The 23164-nt window shown below is 42.9% G+C and overlaps 1 protein-coding gene across 1 annotated transcript in view; it reads right to left on the bottom strand.

Annotated features, from left to right (window-relative positions):
• The window catches only part of SH3BP5 (SH3 domain binding protein 5), a 51234-nt gene that overhangs the window by 14653 nt on the left and 13417 nt on the right, over window positions 1–23164 (bottom strand). Inside the window, exon 4 of the mRNA XM_054638709.2 lies at window positions 5141–5305. Within this exon, the coding sequence (XP_054494684.1) occupies window positions 5141–5305 (165 nt within the window). The remainder of the gene's footprint in view (window positions 1–5140; window positions 5306–23164) is intronic.

Here is a 23164-nt window from a genome sequence, read left to right as displayed (position 1 = left end):
CACAGTTGCCAAATAAGCTGGTTTGTCTAACCCAAGTGCTTCTACCACCCACCTTGCCTTGTAGATGCTCTTAAGCCATCACAGATGCAGCAGCATCACTTAGAAAAAGGCAGACAAATAAGTGAGGATGACACCTCTTCAAACAAAGGCTGCTCAAGACACATCTCACCTCCTGACATTGTACCTGCCTTTCAGCTCACCCTTGAGGTCAGCAGGGGACATAGTCTTGGACAGAAACACCAGGATGGATGAACTTCCAGGATACCCACACAACCACCAGACATTCCTGTAGCTCTTGCCTGTCTACTGGATCACCTACCCCAGGCAGAAGTCACTCTCACAGGCAGCACAGGCTATAAGATACAAGTAATGGGAAACAAAGCAGGCAAAAACCCCCAACACAGGGATTGATCAATTCCTCTTCTCTCCTCCCCTGCCCTCTATTTCCTACCCTGGAAACCTTGTCTGGAAAAGGAGGGTCAGTGTAGAGTATATATTTACCATCAATAAGTCTGTAAAAGTAGCTTTGTTCCACCCAAAATGTTTCCATAATCAGAAGTAAAAATGGACTCCAGGCAAAATTTCAGTAATAATAACAGATGCAAAAGAAAAATTTTATCAGTGGAGCTGAGCAAAGCTGACCATCTAAGCCAGAGAATTACTCTGAAGGACTGCTTCTTTCACAAAACATTAAATTGATTGTTCTTCTAGGGGAAGAATTAAAAATAAGAGACGAAAGAGACAATGCAGTATCAGTAAACCAGAAGGAGAGAATCAACAACACAAGGGATCACAAAAAATCACTGCATTTGCAGGATAAAGTGACAGAGAGATCAGGACAAGGAAAGATGTGGTTTGTTGTTTTTTTCATAGACTTTTCTTCTCCTCTTTTTTCCTCTAAGTTCTTCTAGCTGCAGGAAGTCTCTCTCCTCTCTACATCACGAAAGCACCCACACATTTTACACTGACAGATGGTACTTCACTGTGTAATATCAAAGGGAGCTTCACAAGCCAAATTAATCCAAGAGGGAGCATGCCTCCTCCCTCTTTACTCTCCCCTCATCCTCTCCTTTTTAAAATGTCTCATGATCAAGAGCCAAAACATTTCTTCTCCCTGCCAGAATTTATGAACTCAACATATCTCAGGAAAGACTGTAAAAGCAGAACCTTTTTAAGACTGCAGATTGCATCAGCAATTAGAAATTAGCAATTTCTCTTGAAATTCATGAAGCGTCTTCCTTTCTGCTCCAGCTTGTGTCAAACTAGATGTAACACATCTGTCAATACTATCTTTTTGTACATCTTTATGAATTATTTTCAATAGAAGCATAAATGTGAAGATCTTTTTCCTCCATCCCTCCAAAATTCAATATCCTTTGGTCCTGTCACAGGACTCTCTCTCATAGCCCTGCTCTCTGCACCCCAAACTGCAGCATTACAACTCAAGGTACAAACAGGCTGGTACCACTAGCAAAAACATCATCTCCAAATTTTAAAGAGACACTGCAGTTACCAAAATCCTGGTAAGCCAATGGCTAAGAGTGAACAGTACTCTTCCTCCCCAGGCAGCTTAAGAGCTCATCAAGCCTGTCTACATTTCCATTATAATCAACAGAGAATTTATCTTTTAATGAACTTGCCCCTCTGGCCGCACGAATTGCTCTCCAGACACCACTTACTGAGCAGATCGCCTTTCATCATAATGGAAATTTGGCAAGTAATGGTGATACACAGCCAGGTTCCAGACATGACACCATGAGCTAAATTCCAATCTAAGTGTCATTACACTTCTCAGATCTCTGGAAAAACGGACATTTAGGAAAAAAACCCACAGGACTTTACCCCAAAATACACATCAAGTTAAGAGTAGAAGTGGGCAAAGCAGCCTCCTGACTTGCAGGATTGCACCACAGTCCAGTGCTTCTCTGTGGTGAACACTTAGCTCAAGCACAGACATTTGCAGGGATTAGTTGCATCTTCACAGGCAGGTAGGCAGGAATCCAGCTCCTATTTATGCTCCCAGCCTCCTTTGGAAACATAGCTCAAACTGTGAGGTGCAAAGAAATTTCTGAGTGATAGCCTATACTCCATGTACATGTTCATGCTGGTTCTGCCTGTTCCATGAATAGAAAGATTTTCCACACATTATGCTCTAAGCTAACCCAGGAAAAACAATATTACAGTAACTGTCCCATTTTGCAACAGTTGAATTGTATGATTTTCTAGATCAGTGGCTACAAAAATCTTGTTTGCAGAAGCCCAATAGCTTGTTACATTAAAAATAGTGTTAATAGCTTTTCAGACTATCAAGACATCAAAAAGCAATTACAACATACAACCCTTATCTCTATTTCCTCCCAGTGAGGGTCTGGAAACAGCATTTCCTGTTTGGTACCCTGGAACTCAAGTCTTTGTCTATATCCATCAGGTCAAGTGCAAAAGTAACCTGGCAACATTTTCACACATAGCTGTGTAAAAAATCAGTTTCTCGTTTGTTCTCTTGCCTACCCTTTTTCTTTATGCATTCTGTTTACAGTGTTTGTCAGCTACCAAGCAGCTACAGGGCTCAGGTTTGGTTCCAAGTTTCAGATTCATTCAGTAAAGCCTGCTCTCTCAGCCTAAGAACAGCAAATAAAAACACTTGACTCTGGTCTGACATTTCTATCAGAAGAGAAACAAATGAATCAGTAGCCCACTTCTAACATTTAGCTCAGAGGTGCTTTTCTGCACTTGAGTCCTTGCTGTAAAAGGCCTGGAGCAAGATTATTCTCTGCCCACTACAACTGTCATCTATAAATGCATGCAAAAAAAGCTAGAAAATCCAAATAACCAGAGTGCAAAAGTTTTCTCCAAGAGCAATTTAATATGTGCCAGTAGAAGATGTCTATTTCTTAACCTCAGCCTTCACCCACAGAAACAGTTTTTTCCATGAGTGATTTCTAATGTAATTCATAGTTAATGATCTGAGTTGTCAGCAACACTGTGGCAGTCAAGGAGAACTTTTGTTCTAAAAGATTTCATTCTCTAACCTCTTTTCACCCATAGCTTGGTAGGCAATGCCAATGTTTCCTCCTCCCTGAGATCCCAATCATTCTGTTTGCCTCACTGAACACTGAGCACTTCATTAATTGCATGCACCGAAGCCAAGGGAAGCTTTCCCCCCACTCTTAGAGAAGACACAAAACTCAGTCAAGCACTCCAAACAAACTAATGCTGGGTGTGCTCAGTCAGGACTTCAAGAGCATTTTCACCCTTCCTGGCTCTGGCCTCAGCCTTAAGACCTCCACCACAGCCAGTGAAAATCACAAGACAAACTTCCACGGAACTCTCCCAAAACCTGCTGCACCATGCAAAGGTGCAGATGGGTGCTTTCTGGGAACTGAGCTTGCCCAGACTATTTTAAGCACTGGGAATTGTTGCTTTCCAAGTTTTCCATTCATGGAGCCCTCAGCTGCTCTACACAGTCCACTCAGTGCCCAGGAGATTTTACAGCTGCAGTGAGTACACCTAAGCACCCCATTTACTGTTCAGCTGTAAGAACTCAGAGGCATTATGGCTTGAACCAGCCCCCCAACAAGCAGCTGTCCTGCAATCACTGACAGCACCTATCAACACCACCAGCAGGACTCCACCAAACACTGCCAGCTGCTGCTCTGAATCACTGGGTTTGCTCATTTCAGGTGCACACCTCTCACACGCTGTCAGGGAATGATCAAGGGCTGTAGATGGACACAAGGATGCTTTTGAAATAGCCAAGGAAAAGAAGAATTCATTTGTACTCTCAAGTTGCCATTGTTTCTTCTGTCACCCACCCCAAAACAAGTTTTTGCTCTGCCAGCTAGAGAGAGGTAGGTGGCAGATGTGATTCCTGTCACTGTCCACCAAAACTCAGCAGTTCAGCAGTCAGGAGCTCTAAGCAACTCCTTAGACACTTCTGGTTTTCCCATCTATCAATTCTGAGAATCAAAAATTATCTATTTCTGGACTTTGTTCGCATGGAGCAGGGATTACAGCCAGGAAAAATGACAGCTGGCACACACACACTGCAAAGGTGGGGCTCCCCTCATAAACACAGAGGTCACCACTTCTGCAAATACCAAATTATAACAGGGACAGTAACACAAACAGTACCCTGGAGTTCATTTTCTCATTAATATAGACCAGGTTTTCTATCTCTCCCCCTACACACAGGCAACATCCTTTCTCTTCCCTGTTTCTTCATCAGGCAGCTGGATTTTAAAATTCACTCTGAAATAGAGGCTTTTTTATGACTGAGACGCTTCTGCAACAGAACAGAGCAACTGTTGCACTGAGGGCTGCAAGACAATATGAGCATTGTATGGCATGATAGCATGTTTGGAATAGCAAGTTCAGCTTTACTGGCATATTAAGTATATGTAGAACAAAGGTTTTTAACTTGGATTTTTGGTTCTTTTATGTAAAAAAAAAAAAGGCAGAAAGGTTTCTTTTAACAGCGAGAAGACAAATGACAGGAAAATTCTTCCTGACATCTGCTAGAAAGAATACTGTCTTTCTTTGTTAGTGCATCTCTTCTGTAGGTTTAAGAAGACTTTACAAAGGAGGTAGGACCTTGTCTAAATTCCAAAGTTAATTCAGGATAAAGCAGCATGCAAGCTTAAAATGCAACACACGATTTTGAGTAATTCCACATTCAAACACACATTTCTGAAGCAAAGTGACTTGTTCAATGTAGTCCATACAAAGAACAGGTTATACTAAAACTGGAACATGTCCCTGTTTTGCCAGGGTAAACACTCCCATAACACACATATTCAGGAACAGGCAACCCCATGCAATTATTCTGGCACAACTCCAAATGCAGACATGCCTTAAGACATTGTTTATCCCTGTAAAATAGATGGTAATAGCTTTTTTTTTTATTTTCTGTAGAGAGCTACTCCACTACTCCAGCACCACCAGGCAGAGAACTAGAATTGTCCCAGAAGCAGCCAAGGCCCAGACCACTCAGGCTTAGGCTTCACCATTTCCATGGCTTCATTTCCTACCTCTCATGTACCTGGACCAAAAGGAAAATCTGGTCCTTCAGAAACTGGGCCTCATACACCACAGGGGAACACAAAGTATGGAAAAGGCAGGTGCTGGGGCAAGTTGGTGTTACCCTCTGAGTAGCGTGGTTGAGCATCTCCTGCCAGGCAGAGTCAAACTGGCGCTTGTCATCCTCCAGCAGCCTCTGCTCTGCAAGGGAAATGGTCTCTTTGGCAGCACGCAGCACTTCCGTGGCCCTCTGGAAGTCCTGAGTCGCCCTCTGAGCCTCCAGCTGAGCCTAAAGGGGCAAAAAAAAGTCTGGGATTAGAGACAAAGCAACCCTCACAGTCACATTTAGAAGATCTGTGACACAAATCCCAAGACTTTTATGAAGAGCCACACCGGCGTCACTGTTTCCCAAACTTTTATTTGAAATGACAGATTTCTCACTGCAGTAAGTCCTGCCAAAGCAGCAGTTCCCACCCAAAGAGGTCATTTGCCAAGAAGTTTAATTTGTAGCTGATGGCCTACAAATAAGCACCTGGCTGAGAGACAATACCAAATGATGCAGGTTTAATCACTGATGAGCAAACCAAAAGAAAGTGAAATAGCAAACTAGTGGCATGGCAAGAATACACTGAGAACGGCACTCCCTGAGTTTAGTCAGGGTGGATTTTTATCTGATACGCCATTAATCATGCTGAGGAAATATTTTGGAATTATTAGCATGCTATAAAGAATAAACAAGTTCTCTGAGATGGTGATTGCTTAATTCTTTGGGTGTTTTTTTACTTTGCTATCTCTGGTACACAACTGGTACAGTAAGTCCCCAGCACACAGACACAAGAATAACCAAGGGAATTTAAAAAAAAAATCTTTACCTGATTTTTCTACATTAGGTATTTCACAGATTTTTATTTAAATGAATATTTTTGAGCTGTTTTGCTCAGAAATGCAACCCTTCCAATGTAAGCTTCACACACAATCAACTGAACATTGAGCACTGTGAAGAGAGTTTTCATTTACACTTCAATGATTTTTCAAAAATAAACTGGAATTACGCAGTACATACCTATGAAAAATGTCTTTGACCAGACATGACTGACAGAACAAAATAATGAATAAAACGTTAGGTATCATGATATACACAGAAGGAGTCTGACAATCAAACATGAGAAAGGACTTTATCTTCCTCAGTGTAGTATTCTGTATGTCAAAGTCTTATGAATAAAGGAGGAGGTTTTAGCTTGAAGAAATGGTGGTCATTTGGGAAGTGGCTAAAAATTCCTGATATAAAATAAGTTGAACAACAGTGTATTTCTTCAGCAAACAGCTGGCTACACCCTCTCAATACCAGTTGCAAATACCTCCACACTTGAGACACCACAGTTATTTGTAAAGGTAATGGAAAAAGCCCTCCCTCCCTGCCCCATGGCAGAGGAGATGACTCCTAATTTAAACACAAGTCTCAAAAGGAAATAAAGTGCACTACTAAGTTTCCCTCTCCATGTCCTGAAATAGCAGCAAGCTCTTCTTACTTCCTTTCCTCTCTCACATGGAAGTACTTCACCCCAAGGTAACCATGCAAAAATAGGAATTATGTGTCAGAGGTCCTTCACTTACTAGCTGGAGAGGGAAATCAAAATCATCACAATCAGAGCAGTAATTTCCTTCCAACCAAGGTCCCTGATGCATTTCCTTCTGAAGTGGCTGGTGATGTTTTCCACAGAGAAGTTCATCTAACCATGCCCTTTGTTGTTTTCCAGGCAGTTTACACCGTATCACCCTGCCTACAGCATCTGTGAAGAGGCAGGGCACTAAAAGTGTTAATTTCCATGCAGAACTGCACATTCCAAGGCAGCACAGATCCTTTGGGCCAAGGTTAGTGCATGCACAGCATCCTGGTTATCTCTTTATCTCTTCTCCTTTCTGAAAAAAACCCCATGTTACACCTCCCCATCACCCCAGTCATCAGCTGCCTGCTTCAAATATATTAATACATTTTATAAATTCAGAATAAGCCTGACTATAGAATATTTTTATTTAGCCACTAACTTACCTAAACCATGATACCCAGCAAGCACAAAAATTCACCAATACAAAAAAGCCATCTGAGGATCTTTAAACAAGGCTCAACCTGGGCTTCCAACAAAGAATACATCAAAAAGCCTGAATACAGCCAAAAGTCTGAATTTAGTCCCCAAAATACCTACTAAATTTTCTAAAATCTCACAACTTTTTTTTTTCCATCCAGTAAATTTGACCTATGCTAATAAAGAAATCAAATACAAATAAAGGCCAAAAGTTTCCACAGAAGTAGTTTGAGATGGTTTAAGACAGGAAATAAAATGCAAGGCTCCAGTGAGGGCCTGCACCAAGTACTGCAGAACAATGCTGAGGATGCCTGGAGGAAGAGCAAGACCAATTTTCATGGAAGACTCTACGAGAGGGAGCCAGGCCCCAGCAGCTTCCAGCAATAAGGCTGTGAAACTTCTGCTGCATGAGCAGGCCTGCCCACGTGAGAAATGAGTTACAAACACACAAAACCAGACTGGAGACCCATTCCAAGCACAGCCAGAACCTCCTCAGAGAGCAACTGCTTTGGAAACTCAGTACAGCCAGATCCCAGTGGCAATGCAAGCACAGAAGTGCAGTTTTCTCACCATAATGCATCAGCACTTGGAAGTTTCTGTTGGCACACATACCTGGGTCAGGGATCAAGACATCTGAGCCAGCAAAAAGCCTGCAGAGCATTAGGAGCTGAGATACTTAATCCTCATGGAAAACAACACTTAGTGGTAGCTTGCAGTACCAGCAGCCCTTCTGATGAAGGCCTTAATGGCAAATTGACTCTAAAAAAGGAAAACTGTCTTTATGATAAAAAACCCAGAAGCCAAATTTACAAGTTAGTTAGATTTCTGCTTGCACCTGGACCTGTAGGACAGTGACAGCTGGAGCTGTTAACAGGCAAGCCCACAACTCTAGGCCCATAATCCATTCAGATTCATGCCCTGTATCTGCGTGGGTAAATGGAAAACTGAAACAAAATCACACCTAAACACTCCCTCCCAGCTGCATTTGTTGAACACTGCTCTGCACTGGCAATTTGGAAACACTGTTAGGCTAACATAGTTGGACTAACTATGGTTAGTTGGACTGCTGGACTTACAGTTAGTCCAAATAGCAATTTAGCTCCAACAGTTATCTGAAGTCAGTCTACAGTCTTTACTTTAAGCAGCTTATTGAAAGTCTGAGAAAGAAAAAAAAACAACAAATGCTCAGGTAAAGAATGATACATTTGTCATTAGGAAAACATCAACAGGTTTGTGGCTTTGCCAATGTGAAGAAGAATACTCCAACACTTTCTTTTGTCTTCTAGTACAGTTACCCAATAATTAGCCCTCATTTAAAACTGCCTCCAGCACATACAAGTTGTTCTGCACCATCACCAACAGGTTGCTCTCAGTCCTAAGCCTTCAGGTCATTCCATTTGATGGAAAAGAGAGTAGCCATGTTCTTCATGTGCTTTGAAAACCACAGAGAAACCAGCAGGAGCTCACCTCTCCATCCAGCCTCCTTGTATTGCACATAACCTTCACCACTTTAGACAGTGGCTGTTTCTCTCAAGACTAAAATCCAAAATTCAAATGAACGGCTGAAAACTAGGTTGTCTTTCATCACAAACTCGTGTTTGAGTTGAGAGAGGCTTAGCCTTGGGGTAGAATGAGAGAAAATGTACTAGGGATGAGGACAAAAATTGCTGAGGGAGGTTGGAGGCAAGCAGGATGTCAACTTTCTGCCTGTCATCCATATCACTGGTGTTTAATGGAGTCTACCCAATACAGAAGTGAGGATTTCTTTCATTATAGTCAGAAGAAGTCAGTGAAGCCTCTTTTTGAAAATGAGCAAGCCCTGACACCTTGGGAACTGGGGTACCCGTGCCCCAGCTCCCACTGCCAGGGTGACAGTGCTCCTTGTGGTTCATGATCAGCACTTTCTGCCAGGAAACTCAACTGAGTGCCTTCACCACTGCAGACACTCCCTGCATCAGTGGAAAATATAAAATGGGAGTCCTAAAGAAACACAATTAGTCAACCACAGAGAATGAAGCTGAGGAGAATCCCACTGTCACAGCACATCTGGCACACACTGTCCACACAGAGCATCAGCTCTTCCTGCCACTGTGTTTGTGCCTCCTCTGCAACTCAGTCTTCTACAAGCAAGCAGCTACAAACACATCTCCCATGACAGTAAATCCCTTCCCTACACCCAGCAGCACATGCAGAAGTGCTGCTCTGCCCACTCAGCCCCCTCCTCATGGCCAAGAGCTCTCTTTACACCGCTCTCCACCCTGTGCTGTTCTGCACATGTGACCTCCCCTCACCAGCTCATCCACATCCCTGATCTCCCTGGCTCTGACAGGCACAGCCCTGAACTTCCCAGGCAGCTCCCAAAGACCCAGAAGTGACAGGCAGTAGCAGCACTCACAGAAGCAAATCCTGCACTGTGGTATAAAATGTGTCAGCTTAGAAAATAAATTATGTAAAATTAAAGGGGCACTGGCAGGATTCATAACTTCAAGCTATTAATATATTGCTGAAAGATGCTCAGTCCTGACAAATCCCTTTTGGGGGACAAAAGCTGCATCCCCATAGGCAGTCCTCTGCTTAGCCTACCCAGGGCCTTGCACAGAAGGGAACCAAGCACAACAGACAGATTTATGTTGTCAGCCAGAAATTAGAAAAACACTAGGCCATGGCAAGCTAACAGAAAACAAAACCAGGCACTTTTTAAATGTAGTCCTTCTGGAACTGCCAGCAACATACTGACAGCTGCTTGTCCACTTTCAAAGCAGAAAACTGTGCGCTCTTTAATTATGAAATACAATTTTCTGATTAGCCTACATTAGCTTCTATTGACCCAAACCCTCTTTGTAGTCAAGATCTTGCCCAGTTGCTAATAGATTTTTCTCCACCTTCCCATATATATCTTGAACCTATGACATATCTCATCTCGTATTTCATCTCATCTCTGATTTTTGTTTTTGTTTCTGCACAGTATCACTGACACTGAAACATGGTACAACACAGCTATAGCATTCCTCTGAGGTTAGCCAACATCTAATGTACCCCTGGTAGGCACTGCTCAGCCCCTGACACGTGAACACACCTGCACACAGCTCACAGCCCAGCCAGGCTTCCCCAAATAGATGTAGAGGGCTCATTTTGTGGAGAGAAGCCTATGCAGAATTTCTCCCCTTGGCCAGCCTCACCAGAGGATCAGACCTCAAGTATTGATATTAAATGAAAAGGACATCACAACACAACTAGAAATTTTCCCATTAGAAACATCAGTCAGCAAAGAGCAGATATTTTCGAAATTGGCTTCTTATTTATCCAAGTGAATCTTTCCCATCCTGCACTGCCAAGGCCTTGACATCCACTTTATTTCAGCATCTCTGACTTATTGCCAATGAAAGACATGAACAATTTCTGTTTATAAAATCACTATGAGCTGGAACATGAAGGGAACACACAGCTGCTGGTCAGAACAAGGCAGCAGCACCCCACGTGCTGGCCCAAGGCCTTTGCTCTAGAAAGCACTTGTTTGTTACTGTGAAACCAATGTTTCTCCCACCCATTAATCTTTAAAACAATAGTTTAATTGCCACCAGCAAGCATGTACTTGCTTACTAGCAAATAGATAATGATTAACTGTGTTCCAGTCCCACTCTCCAGAAGGAATCAAGTTTCAGATGTTTTCATTCTGGCCCCCTTTCCTTCTTGTATCAACATCCCACGTTAATTTGCTGTGCAAAGTACAACAGGGAACATGTTTTGAAACAGGAACTTTACTCCATCAATCGCCCACCAGAGCTGCTGTGGCACTGCCTGTCTTCAGGGATCCCTCTGAGTGCAGGGACTGCACCAGGGCACTCTGCACAAGCTTCTGGCAGGAATGGGGACAGCAGGATCACCACTCACTGACCACTGCATCCCCATCTCCCCCAGCCCTGCAGCACATTCAGAGATTCAGAAGCCCCCGAGGGAAGGCAACTGAGTGCTCACTGCACAGCTCACAGTAACCAGCCACTGAGTGCTGCTACTTCAGCTTCAGTTTTCCTCAACCTGTTTTAATTCAGCTGGCAGGAAGGAACAAGAGCAGCAGCCCAGATGTCAGCACAAGGGCTCATCACGCTCAACATCCAAACAAATAACAACAACCTGGGCACTGGCACAGCTCCATCCACAGCAAATCTGAAATGACACTAAGTCAGAGGAGGTGGCTGAAAAGGCAGAACTTCAGCCTAGATGGACCTTGGGAAACCTGGCTGGGCCAAGAGACACTTTACAAGGAGACCTGTGGACTCCTGCACTTGGGGTGGAACAATCCCATGGTCAGCCCTGTCAAAAGGACCTGCACATTACAACAGGTGTCAGGCTGAGAAAGCTGAGAAGGTGCAGTCTCACTGGGAGTAATGCAAACCATGTCCTAGGCTAAACTAAGAGAGCCATGGCTGCCAGTCCTGCAGACAGGTTACACAGACAGGTTTCAAATCCTCATCTCTGGCAGTCTTCAAGACTTGGCAAAACCATGGCTGATGCAATCCAGCAATGTGACAGTTCTGCTTTGAGCAGAAAGTTGGGATCTGATGACCTCCAAAGGTCCTGTACAACCCACTATTTCAATCAAATACCATAATATTTTTCCTAGTTTCTCAAAATCTGAAGAACATTTCTGCAAAAACTGCAGTGATGCTGAATGTTCTCCTAGATACTCAGATGCATTTATTTTCCTGAATAAACAGACTAGTGGTGCAACTCAGGGGGAGGGGGGGTGTAAGGGTTCTGTTTGCTTTTTTTAAGGACCATGACCTTTCTTTCCTCTCTCTCAACAACCTAAAAACTCTGATCCAAACCAGAACTGAAAAGTAGTAAAAACACTCCAGAAACCCCTTCTAGCTATACTTTTCTAAACAACTTCTAAAATCCAAGGCCATGGGTGTGCTCTCATTTTGACACATCTTCAAGGACTGAGCTATATAATCATGATGACTGTTTACATCAAAAAATACAGTCTCTCTAGAGTCTGAAATCCTCTTTAGTTCTTTAAGCAGTTTATTATAAAGCTATATAATTGAACATGAGTTAGAATTTGTTTTTTCAAAAGCAGATTGAAAGATTTTTAACTGGATGGAGAAGGCAGAGGGGAGGAAAAGGTGAAAACAAGCCTTGCTAGAGTTTTGTGAAACACGAACCATTTCCTCCCTGCTGCGTAACTAGTGAAATGCCTATGGAACACTAAAACCATGTGAAGCTTAGTCTCTGCTTTTGATTAGGTGTTTTATTCTTGTGCTGGGCTTTTTGGTCCCCCACATGCATCCACCCCTTCTCTTCTAACAGCCAAATTGTTTCAGAACTGACCTGACTCCTGGTTGTGTGTTACATTCCTATGTAGTCTATAAAAAGGCTCAGGAAATAAGAGCAGACCTACAAAGCATGCTTCCAGAGACATCTAGCTCTGTGCTAAAGTTAGGTGGCATGTGCAACTCCTTTAAGACAGGGTCATGAGTGTGTTCAAAGAGCCAGAAGGTTCAGGGCACAACCAAGAGCTCATTCATTAGCTGCTTCCTTCGCTAGCATGCAGACAGCTGGACTCCTCAAGGCAGAATCCCACCTCCCTTCTTTGGGAGCTGTGAAAGGAAATGAGAAAGAACACTTCTGAACACACAGTTCCCTTAAACACTGTTAAGGCCAGTACTGAACTGGTCTGAACAATCAGCTGCCAGCTCTTCTCTGTTCTCTGGCAGCTGCCATCTAGGTTGTAACCAGGATCTTGAGAAATGAGGGCAAGGATATTCTCTCTGAGCTGATCACCGCCACAGTGCAGTCAGTCATCTGAAACCTGCTGGTCTCCTTGCTGGTTTTAATCAATGTAGCTCCTTGCCTTACAGGAACAGGGAGGTGATGCTCACTTGGGTGCAGAGATTGCATGGCAGACACTACCCCAAGCCTTCTGCCCCTCCTTTGTTTTTCATGTGGTTGTTGAGAGATGCTGGTGTGTTTGGAGTTACTCACTCTAATTAACAAGTCTGTGGCACCAGAGCATGACACATGGTTCAGTCTAATACCATCCAGGCACAGCCTTCTTGGGCATTCACTGCCATCTGCTTGTTAGCTGTGCAGTTGTTTGTGGCTGAAATTATTAAGCTGTTGCTTTCTGGAAGAGGGGATGATAGAATATGTCCAGGTTTTTATTTCAAAGGTAAAACATCTTATTAAGAGAGAAAAACACTGAGGTAATCCTCCCTGCTCCATGCACCTGCATTCTGAGAGCTTAGGCAGTGAGTCAGCGAGTCTAGGGCTTACAGCTGGCTTCCAGGTTTACAGAGGCTCTACATGCTCATCTGCACCTGGCAGCAGCCTGCTTTGCTGGAATTAAATATAGAAGCAAGGAACAACTCCCATGAATACACCCTGGAAGAGAGACACCGCCTGCATTAGTGGCTTTTTTTAATGACCCAAGATAATCAACATTCAGCACACACAGATGCAACAGGCATGTTCAGGAGAAACACTGGATCCTTGTCTCATGCAATCACCACCAAAGCAGCCAATGTTCTTAAGTAGAAGTTTCCAGGCTGCTGGCAAGGGATTGGCAGCCTGGTTCTGAAAGCACATCTTGTGCATTCATACTGGCATAAGCACAGACAAGGCATGTGGGTAGGAGTTTCACCTGGCTGATGGGCTGTTCTGGACATGTTCTCCCAGTTCCCAGAAAGCCCCACACCCACAGCCTGTCCTCAATACCAGGAGCACGCTCTGGAAGAAAGTTCTAGGCTGACCTTGTCCACCTTTGCATGCTCACAGATACTTTCTAGACAGTCATCCTCCTAAGGGACATGTTGGAGATAACTATTGACCCTTCAACATTTTTCCTAGTCAAATTACACAACTCCACAGCACAGGTGAATAACACCTGCTACACTTAACCAAAAATGTTGCAGGCGGTGTCCTGGACTAATGAAGGGCTCAGTCCATTCCTCGAAGGAAATAGTCTAGGCAGCAGCAGGAATAGGGACTATGTCAATTATACTTCACAGCAATAAAATCCTCCTTTGAGAACAAGCCATTAGCACACTTCACCAAATTAAAAGAACCTACCAAGACAAACCAAACAACAACAACAAAACAGAAACCAAACAACCAGACACAGCTAAAAGAGGTGGACATTTCTCCCACATCCTGGCAGCGAAATTTCTTGTTGAATAGTACAACTTTTTGTTTGCTGCAATTGAGATGTATTTCTTATAGAAACTCAGTCAATGCAGAGCCATTCCCACATGCTAATTATCTAATACAGAAATTAGAGTCTTCAGATATTTTTTTCCAGCAAGAACAGACAAAAGCTGCAAAGTTCATACTGTTTTACTAGAAGTCATACCAAAACACATCCAGAAGGCAATAACCATCATCCATATCACATCTGTTTTGGCAGCAGACGTCAGCATGAGCATTTATCACTCCAAAATAAACTCCCACCTATTTAGACCACTGTACACAAGAAATACTTGGTTGGCTGAAAAAATTCCCTGAAGTTGCAAGACTTGTGCTGCCTTCAGCAGACATCCCTGAGCAATTATCACACAAAACAGGTAGACAGGATATCACCCTGACCTCAAGCCACCCAGGCTCAAATGCCAACTACTATTTTTAACAGATGATCCTGTCTGTGGTTTACAATCTCTTGAAATAGACTTTACTAGAGGCCAGACAAAAAAAAATCAGGAGAGAAAATGGTGACAGACAACAAAGCAAAGCAACCTTTCCTTTAAATTGCTTTGTTTTGGTTTTTTTTCTTCCTGTAGATCAGTGTTCTGGCAATAGCTGTGCATGTGCTACAGTCACACAAAGGAATGCACAACCTAATCCCTCAGGTTTTTCCAAATTGGAGAGGATGCAAAATGATGTCCCTCAAATCTTCATACAACAGCAGAGGAAAAAAGGGATTCTGTTCTATTTTCACATTCCAGCAAAGAACTGAGGGTATTTCCACACCAACTTAACCCAGTATTCCATTACTTCAGACCTACTTGCACAATACTTTAACTATTTCACAACAGAAAAAAAAACCAACAAGAAGCATTCTTGAAGGTAGGAAAAATAATTAGGTCATTTGATTCCCAACAATTAATGGAGAGGAGGTTGAACAGCTATCTTGCTTTGAGCTACTGCCATCCACTATGGCTGAGAATTGATGGAGGCTTTGTAGGGTTGGAGAAAGTGGGAGAGACACCAAAAGAGAGTATTTTTTTTCATCTCTCCTAGATAAATCCTTCAAAACAGATTAAATAGCATTTTCTTCTGCAAATAAAAGCAGAAGAGGGAAGAACCTCTAACTTACAGAGCACAGTCAACAAATTTACATGATGGAGCCCTTCAAGGCACATCAGCAAATAGGCATAAGAAAACAGTTTTTGTATCAATAGCTTATACAACCATCCCTCAACAGGATAGTGCTCACACAAACCAGAAATGCAGGGTGATTTAACTTTTAGAGAGGGAAATGCACACACACAGAACTTACTGACATAGGTATTTCAACCATCAAGTGGTTAAAATTAGTTCCCACTATCCAAATGTGCCAGGAACATTGTACTTGCAGATACTGTTACAGATGCCACCTCTTCTGCAGGAAATAATAGCAACAGAGCACTAAATTTGAATCAGGTAAGGATTTTTTTCCGTTCATCTGAGAAGCAGCAGTTGTCAGTGCTCCCAAACATTGGACAGACTAAGAGGGTAAAAACTTGCCAGCCACACTGACCTACTGTCCCATTAGTAAGGTTGATGGGAAGACAAACACATTAAGGAGCTTTCCTTCAAAGATCAGATCTTTGGCATAGCCAACCAGGCAACATCTGTCATCTTCTCAACAGTGAAAGGACACTCAGTTTGACATACTCCAATATCACACTCTTCAACCAGGTGACAGAGCCAGAACACAAAAGCCAGATTAAGTCAGGCTTTAAGTAAATAAATAATGTTAATAAGTCAACCAGGCAAAACCTAGCTTGTTGACCCAGGTAAGTGACCGAGTTCCCTGCTTCCTAGGCTTTGTTGCTACTTTGGCCTGAAGGAAAATGCAACAGAACCATGATTCAAGACTTAAAATACAGTTTTCAAGTTCTAAGCATTCAGGAGGAACAAACAGCACACCAAGCACAAGCTCTGTGCAGCAGCAGTGATGGCAGGGTAGTGACTCCCCACACGCTGCTCACGGGGTTTCAGATCCCAACTGTGCAAACACAACAGGAGACACTCCATCAAACTCTGAGCACGGCAAAACATTTGCCTGACTGAATCCAAAGTACATCCTGCCTTAGAAAAAGCTTACAAAATTCAGTGGATTCCCTGGTGAAAGCCCAGGAAGTGACTCCTCACCCTCAATAATAAAGTTACAGATTCCCTTGCTTGGCTTATGCCCTCTTCAGCCATGCTTTGTGTGGGAAGGGAGATTATTACAGTGAGAATGCCCTTTGGGATCACAGCAGTGGGAACTCCACATTGCACCACAGGACTGACGTCACATCGACATGGTTTCCCCAAGATTTAATGATGTGTTTTGTAATAAAAAAAACCAAAAACATTGGTGGGAAGAAGGGGTTCAGACCTAGAGCAGGCCCATAGGGAGCAGAAAGGTAAAAAGGACACACAAAACTTCACAGGCAAACAGGTACAATACACAGCCTCAATGCTTCATCCTTTCAGGCACTTCTTGCACAGCTCACCTGCATTTTCTTCCCTTACCATTTCTTCACAGCACTGAGCCTCCTGACTGCTCATGCAGCAAGTTCCGTGTCTCTTTTCCCTTCAGAGTACATCAGTCATCTGTTCCCAGGCAAGGCTTGTGCCTGCCTGCCTCCCTCTCGTGCCTGCCACAGCACCAGCCGAGGCCATCACATCAGCATCCATCCCACAGACAGGTTCCTCAACCAAAAAGCCCCAGTTCAGGAAGGGAGCTGCTCCCCTGCCTCTCCAACTACTAATCTAAAAATCACAGCCACTTCCACATGGCTGATTTACAGACCCAGGGAGTGAGCTGCTTCTCACACCATGCACCCCACCTTCCCAATGCAGGCATCATTCCCTCCCATCTCCCAGAGCCAAGAGGCTCCTCGAGAGCCACCAGGGCAGCTGCAGTACAGCATCCCCAGTTCAAAGGGCAAACAGCACAGGCAGGGCACAAACAACACAACCTACACTGCCAGCCTAGACTGCTCATTGCAAAAGGCCAGAGCAGCAACATCCATCCAAAATACAAATAACACAAAATGCAAAAAAAATTTCCTAGTGATCAGACAAGGGGAGCAGTTTTAAATTAAAAAGGAAAAGATTTACATTACACTTAGGAAGAGATTATTTACTCAGAGAGTACTGAGGCACTGTAACAGGTTGCCCAGAACAGTTGTGAATGACCCATCCCTGGAAGTGCTCAAGGACAGGATGGCTTGGGCATTGAGCAACCCAGTCTAGGGGGTGGCATCTATGCCCATGACAGGTGGGCTGGAACTTGTTGATATCTAAGGTCCCTTCTAACCCAAACCATTTCATGATTGTATGACTACTTAAAAACAATAACAGCACCGAACTATAGCCACAGAAAGCAGTCAAGTGCTCTGGGCATTTGTTTTTTTCCTTAAACAGTTGGGAGAATTTGCAGAAGGTTTGTCAAAGTTTATTTTCAAGTCTCTCTATTCCTTCCTTTCAAAATGTGAATCCACATTTTGGGTAGTTATTTGGTTTATGAACAGTTAACCAGAAACACTCCTTCAGCCAGGAAAGGTCAGCTCGTTGCTTTGCTGTAACTGTGCCAATAATTTTGCTTTTTACTAGCTCCATGGCAAGTCTCCAAACAGGAATGCAACAGTCTGTCACAGTTCTGCTGACATTTAATTTTTGCTTCTCAAGTTCCTTCTCCCTCCACCTTTTTTTTTTTTTTTTTTTTTTTGCCAAGATAAGCTTACCAGATTAGACAAATCAGTCTTAACTCCTTGCTGTCCTAAACATGAGCATCGGGACTTCAGCTCCTAAAAGTAGGATGGAGAAGGAGATTCCTTATGACATGGGAAGTCAATATACTGATGGATAACACATTTAGTGTCTAGGAACCAGAGGGAAAGACTTGGTTATCTACCACTGGTGGACCCAGGAGCTGTCATCCACATTCAATGCTGCCCTCCTTCTCCCAGCAGAGCCAGCTGGTGCTGTGATCCCATTAGCTCTCACTCACTGAGGGAATTTGGATACAAAACTTGGGTGCTGCGGGAATTGAAGTGGCAAGACCACAGTTTCCAGTTCCTAATTAATCTTTAAGGATGCTCGGCAGTTTTGAACTTCCAAGTTACATGAATTTAAAAAGCTTTTGTTTCCTGAGCTAAGGAAGTCACCATCTGCAACTTTCCACACTTGCCACACTACTTTCAGACATCTCAAGCTGCACACTTAGCAGCTGAGATGCAATGGCCACCTCAGAAAGTTTTGTTCATTTACTGGCTTGATCTCTACAAAGAAGGGTACCAGTCTCATCTGCTGAGGAAGACTCTTCCAGCTAGGTAGGTGAGCTGTTATCTGCTTACACCCCTCCCACCTTCACCACCAAGTGGCTCAGTTCCTCCTCCATTCCTGTTCTGCAAGATTACAGCAGCTACTTTTCATCCTGATTCACTTTGAATAAAAAATTCATTGAATCACATCAAAACTCACATTTGAGAGAGGAAATAATTTCCCAGTGATAACTGGGCTCCCCTAAGTTTTGTGAAGACAAGCAGAATGGAGGTGCAGGATCTAAATATCTGAAAGCTCACCTCGAATACTTCTTTATTCTCTCTGCTGATTTCTTCACACAGATGTGGCAATTCAGTTACAAAATACTACATGAGTAAAATATTATTAGTGAGGTGAGAGAAAGAGCTCTACAACATAAAAAGTTGCAGTGAACAGGATGGGACAGCTGTCCCTACTTGTCCATCAACTGCACTTCTCTTGGGTATGCCTGGACATCAATGGAGAAGAACCACTGTGAATACTCATTCCAGCGGGTTTTTCCAAGCCTCTTCAGATACAAGAGTCCTGCTTAAGTATGCCAACAACATGAAAAAAAAATTAGTTGTAAAACTTAGAAGACTGACCCAAGAGAAAGCAGAATATACACGTATATCCTGCAACATACTGCTGTATGAACACATGGTACAGGTGGGTCCTTTACTGAGACACACACAGGTATGACCCAGCATAGATCCTTCACCTATTTTTGCCTGAAGCAAGATTTCTGATACTTTTTTGTAAAAGCTAAATGAGGCAGGGGGGCAGAGGGGTGAAGGGAATATCACAAAGCAAAACAATGTCTCTCCCAAATAGGCTCAGTACTAAAGCTGAGCAAAGCATCCTCACTCCCAATCTGAGCCAATAAAATGTAACCCCTCACCCTGCCACAAAACCAAACCAAACCAGCCCACCACCAAATAAAAACCAACCAACAAAAAAGAACCAAAAACAAACCAAAACAATGTTGAAGCTCAATTAAAAACAATACTCCCAGGGCTTTTAGTCAGGTTAGGGTCACAAAAAACACATGGATTGTTTTATTTGTGGGGGTGGGAATACACTTTTATCAGATTATTTTTCCAGCAGAAGCAAAACAGAAAGGCACGCTTCCTGTTCAATTTGTCTATGGGTTCACAAGTGATGATGTATGGACAGCAGTGTTTAAATGGCACCTCTAACCCAGTGACCCCAAAGTGCTTTTACTTCCCTTAATGAACTCAGCTTCACAGCAGCTTGACAGCTTCATTTTACATGGGAACTGAGAGAGAGATGAAGTCATCCATCTGTGCCATGCAGCAGCACAAAATCAGCTCCTGCCAGCCCAGTGATTTATGCATTAGACCACGCTTGCTTTTGCACAGCATCCTGTCACCAGGGAGGTAGCACCCTTCCCAGCACTGTCACTTGCTCAGACACTACTGTGAACACCATTGCATAGGCACTTTCCAGCCCCAGCCCTGCAAAATGTTAAGTCAACAGTGGCTTAAGACACTCCTTACCTCAGAGGCTCAGGACTTCTCTTAACATTATTAATGTTTCCTGGCAGCTTCACCCTTCTCCCCCATTACCTTTGGGTAGAAAAGTCTCATTCTTTGACTAGACAACTAAGGGAAGCAGCTAGTTTTTTGGGAAAAAAACCCCCAAAAAAAACAGAAAAGAAAAAAGAATAAACCACCATCTAAACCAAACAAACATGGCAAGTTTGGTTTTCTGAACATTTAGAACCTGGGCCATCTTCTGGATTACAGAAATTTCATATTGCTGCAATGTGGGCATTGCTTGTGTACATGCACAATCCTCTGCATGCCAAGGTTCTTCCACTGAACATGGGCATTACTGCTTAAGTTAAGGAACAACATGAAATGACAATATGCCAAACAAAAAATGTTCTCACAGCACAAGTACCTCAAAATTTAATTAAACAACAAATTGGAATCAAATTTCTCCAAAACAGTAAGGTACTGTCTGCAATCAAAAGGCCCACTGCTGCACCAAATGAGGAATCACAACAGTTTTGTCTTGGCAGAAGTTACATGAAATTTCCTTGAACAAGAATATGAGCTAGATCTCACTTGAGTCTCAGCAAAAACCAAATTTTACTGCTTTGGTACCAACAGACAGCATCCTGACTCCATGTGCCACCATTTCAGATGGCAAAGTACTCATATTGTAACACCAAGGGACCAATGTTCTGGTGAAGCAAAGTTTCACCCTGAGACAGGCCAAGCCGTGGCTCTCTTGGCAAACATTCCACAAACAAGATCCTACAGGACCTTTGTATAGGAGAGTTAATTTGTTTTGAATTCCCTATCTTCTGCCAACACAGGATTGCACAAGATGGGGATAAGGGTGAGTAGACAAAAGGGCTCAAGATCCCAAATCTTCTCCAGTATTATACTTCAGTTGGTGACCTGGTTTTTGGTGACCCCACATCACTGCCCTCATAACTTTTTTAATGGGTTTTATCTTGATAGATAAAGCATGCATTTCCAAAAGAGATTCGTGCTGGTGCCATGTGAAAGCAAACTCCTCAATATGACTTACTACAGCTTGCATTAGGTAACTTACCCTGCAGCTGACATCTTAAACTCAAGTAACTCTGGACAACTCCTGCATTTCTGCCAAACTAAGAGTCATTAATTATGCAATTCTGTGTTTCCAAAAGGCTTAAAATTTACAAGGTCATAGTTTTACTTCCCTTTAGTGAGAACAACAAACAGGAATTTACACTTCCCTTTCTCTTACCAGTAGAGTCACTCATTTTTCCCTTATTGTTTAATTAAAGCTCTTTCAGCCCTCAAGAACCTTGTTCCTGTATTTCTGGAGGCAGCCTAATGGCTCTAAAATAAGTGTAAAGAAAGGAGGAGGAAGACAATTCTTCACAGGCTAGATGTTATTATTAATTTAAATTTAAAAAATAATAATAATAACAAGCTCTTCCCATTATTTCTCTACAGTTTTCCAAATCAAAGTAAAAAGAGAAATGCAAACTGGCACCTAACCATGTTAATACTCTGGTACATTCCTTCAGTTTCATATTTCCTTACCTATTCACCCCTTCTTCATGCTCTATCACAGTGGATTTGCTCCCAGTTATGTGGAACTTTTCTAGATTAAATTAAAACTAGAAAAACTCTTTAGGCAGATGCTTTACTGATGATTGGCACCAATCTTTCCAATCTCCCAGCTTTCAGATAGATCCATTGTTCAAAGCTTGCATTCCTCTTGGCCCTCACATTTTTCATTTTAAGATGTTATTAGACAAAGGGCAAAAGGGAAACCAGAGACCATCTTCTATCCCTGTCTGCTGAGCAGATACAAAGTGGGAACTCTGTTCCATGACCAGATCCATTAAACAAAATGAAAAAAAGGGAAATTAGTGGTTAGAAGGGCAACTCCTGCTTTAAAATAAAATGCTATCAAGGAATTAAAACACGAATGTGAACAAATGTGAAGCAAATAAACAGATCTGGGATAAATAGCATTTAAATCTAGCTAGTGACAGAATGGATTGGGGAAAAAAAATACTGTTCCCTCTAACAAGCCTACTGCTGGAGCAGTGATTCTACTAATTTAAGGACCTTCAGGAGCTTGGGTTTCTTAGTGGTCTTGCAAAGTACCTTTGAACCAGAATGATTGAATGGATTTCAGGGGTAGCAGAGACATAACAATACAAAATTCCATTTCCAGAACATAAACTGCTGCCAGCTTCAGGACAGAGGGCAAAGTTCGCTGCTCTGAGTTTGTGATGTTACAAACCTCAAAGTCAATTGATCTTTTGATGGTTTTTTCTTTGTACTGCAAAGTGTGTGCTTGTACCATTAACTCTTCCAAGTGTAACTCTTGAAGTCCTATGCATGCTGTGTCTTTCCCAGCTATTTATAGTAACAGAAGTATAAGATCATGCTCAAGGCAGGGTCACAGGGATTGTTTTTCCAAACTGCACCAACTAGTTTACACAATCACTAACTTCTGTAGCTCACCACTGGTTTATCTCTAGCACACCCCATAGCCCTGAAGAGCAGGGTTCCAGAGCACTTCTAGATGAGAGGCAGATACTTCAAAGCACAACAAGCAGGGCAGAGTTTACCTCTTTGCCACACTGCTTCTAGTCTGCAGGATTAAGCCTAATACCCCCTACACCTCATCCCCATCACCTGAGACAATGCCTCCAGAACAATGCTATGCAATTTAAAGCATCAACACAGTCACATATTACCTTGCATGCCACATCCCATCAACCCAGTTCCTGCTCCACCAGCTTTCAAGGGAATGAAGCTTCCTCATTCCTCCCTTTCCGGTGTGCTGTTCTGAGGACACATTCTCTTCCCTCCCCTTCTCTTACCCTGAGAGTTTACTCTGCCTCCTGGCACACACCGATTCCTCTCATCCCTCTACCTACTTTTATGAACAAAATCCTTCTGCAGTTTTCATGGATTTCACAGATGCTACCCCATCTCTCGTTCTCCCCTTGAACACAGTCACATCCCAGCTACCCATCCACAGATGTCACCCCACACATCCTTCCAGCCAAGCACAGAAGTAGCAGC

The sequence above is a fragment of the Agelaius phoeniceus genome, chromosome 1 (assembly GCF_051311805.1).
Source record: "Agelaius phoeniceus isolate bAgePho1 chromosome 1, bAgePho1.hap1, whole genome shotgun sequence".
NCBI lineage: Eukaryota > Metazoa > Chordata > Aves > Passeriformes > Icteridae > Agelaius > Agelaius phoeniceus.
This window is presented reverse-complemented; position numbering and strand designations above follow the sequence as displayed.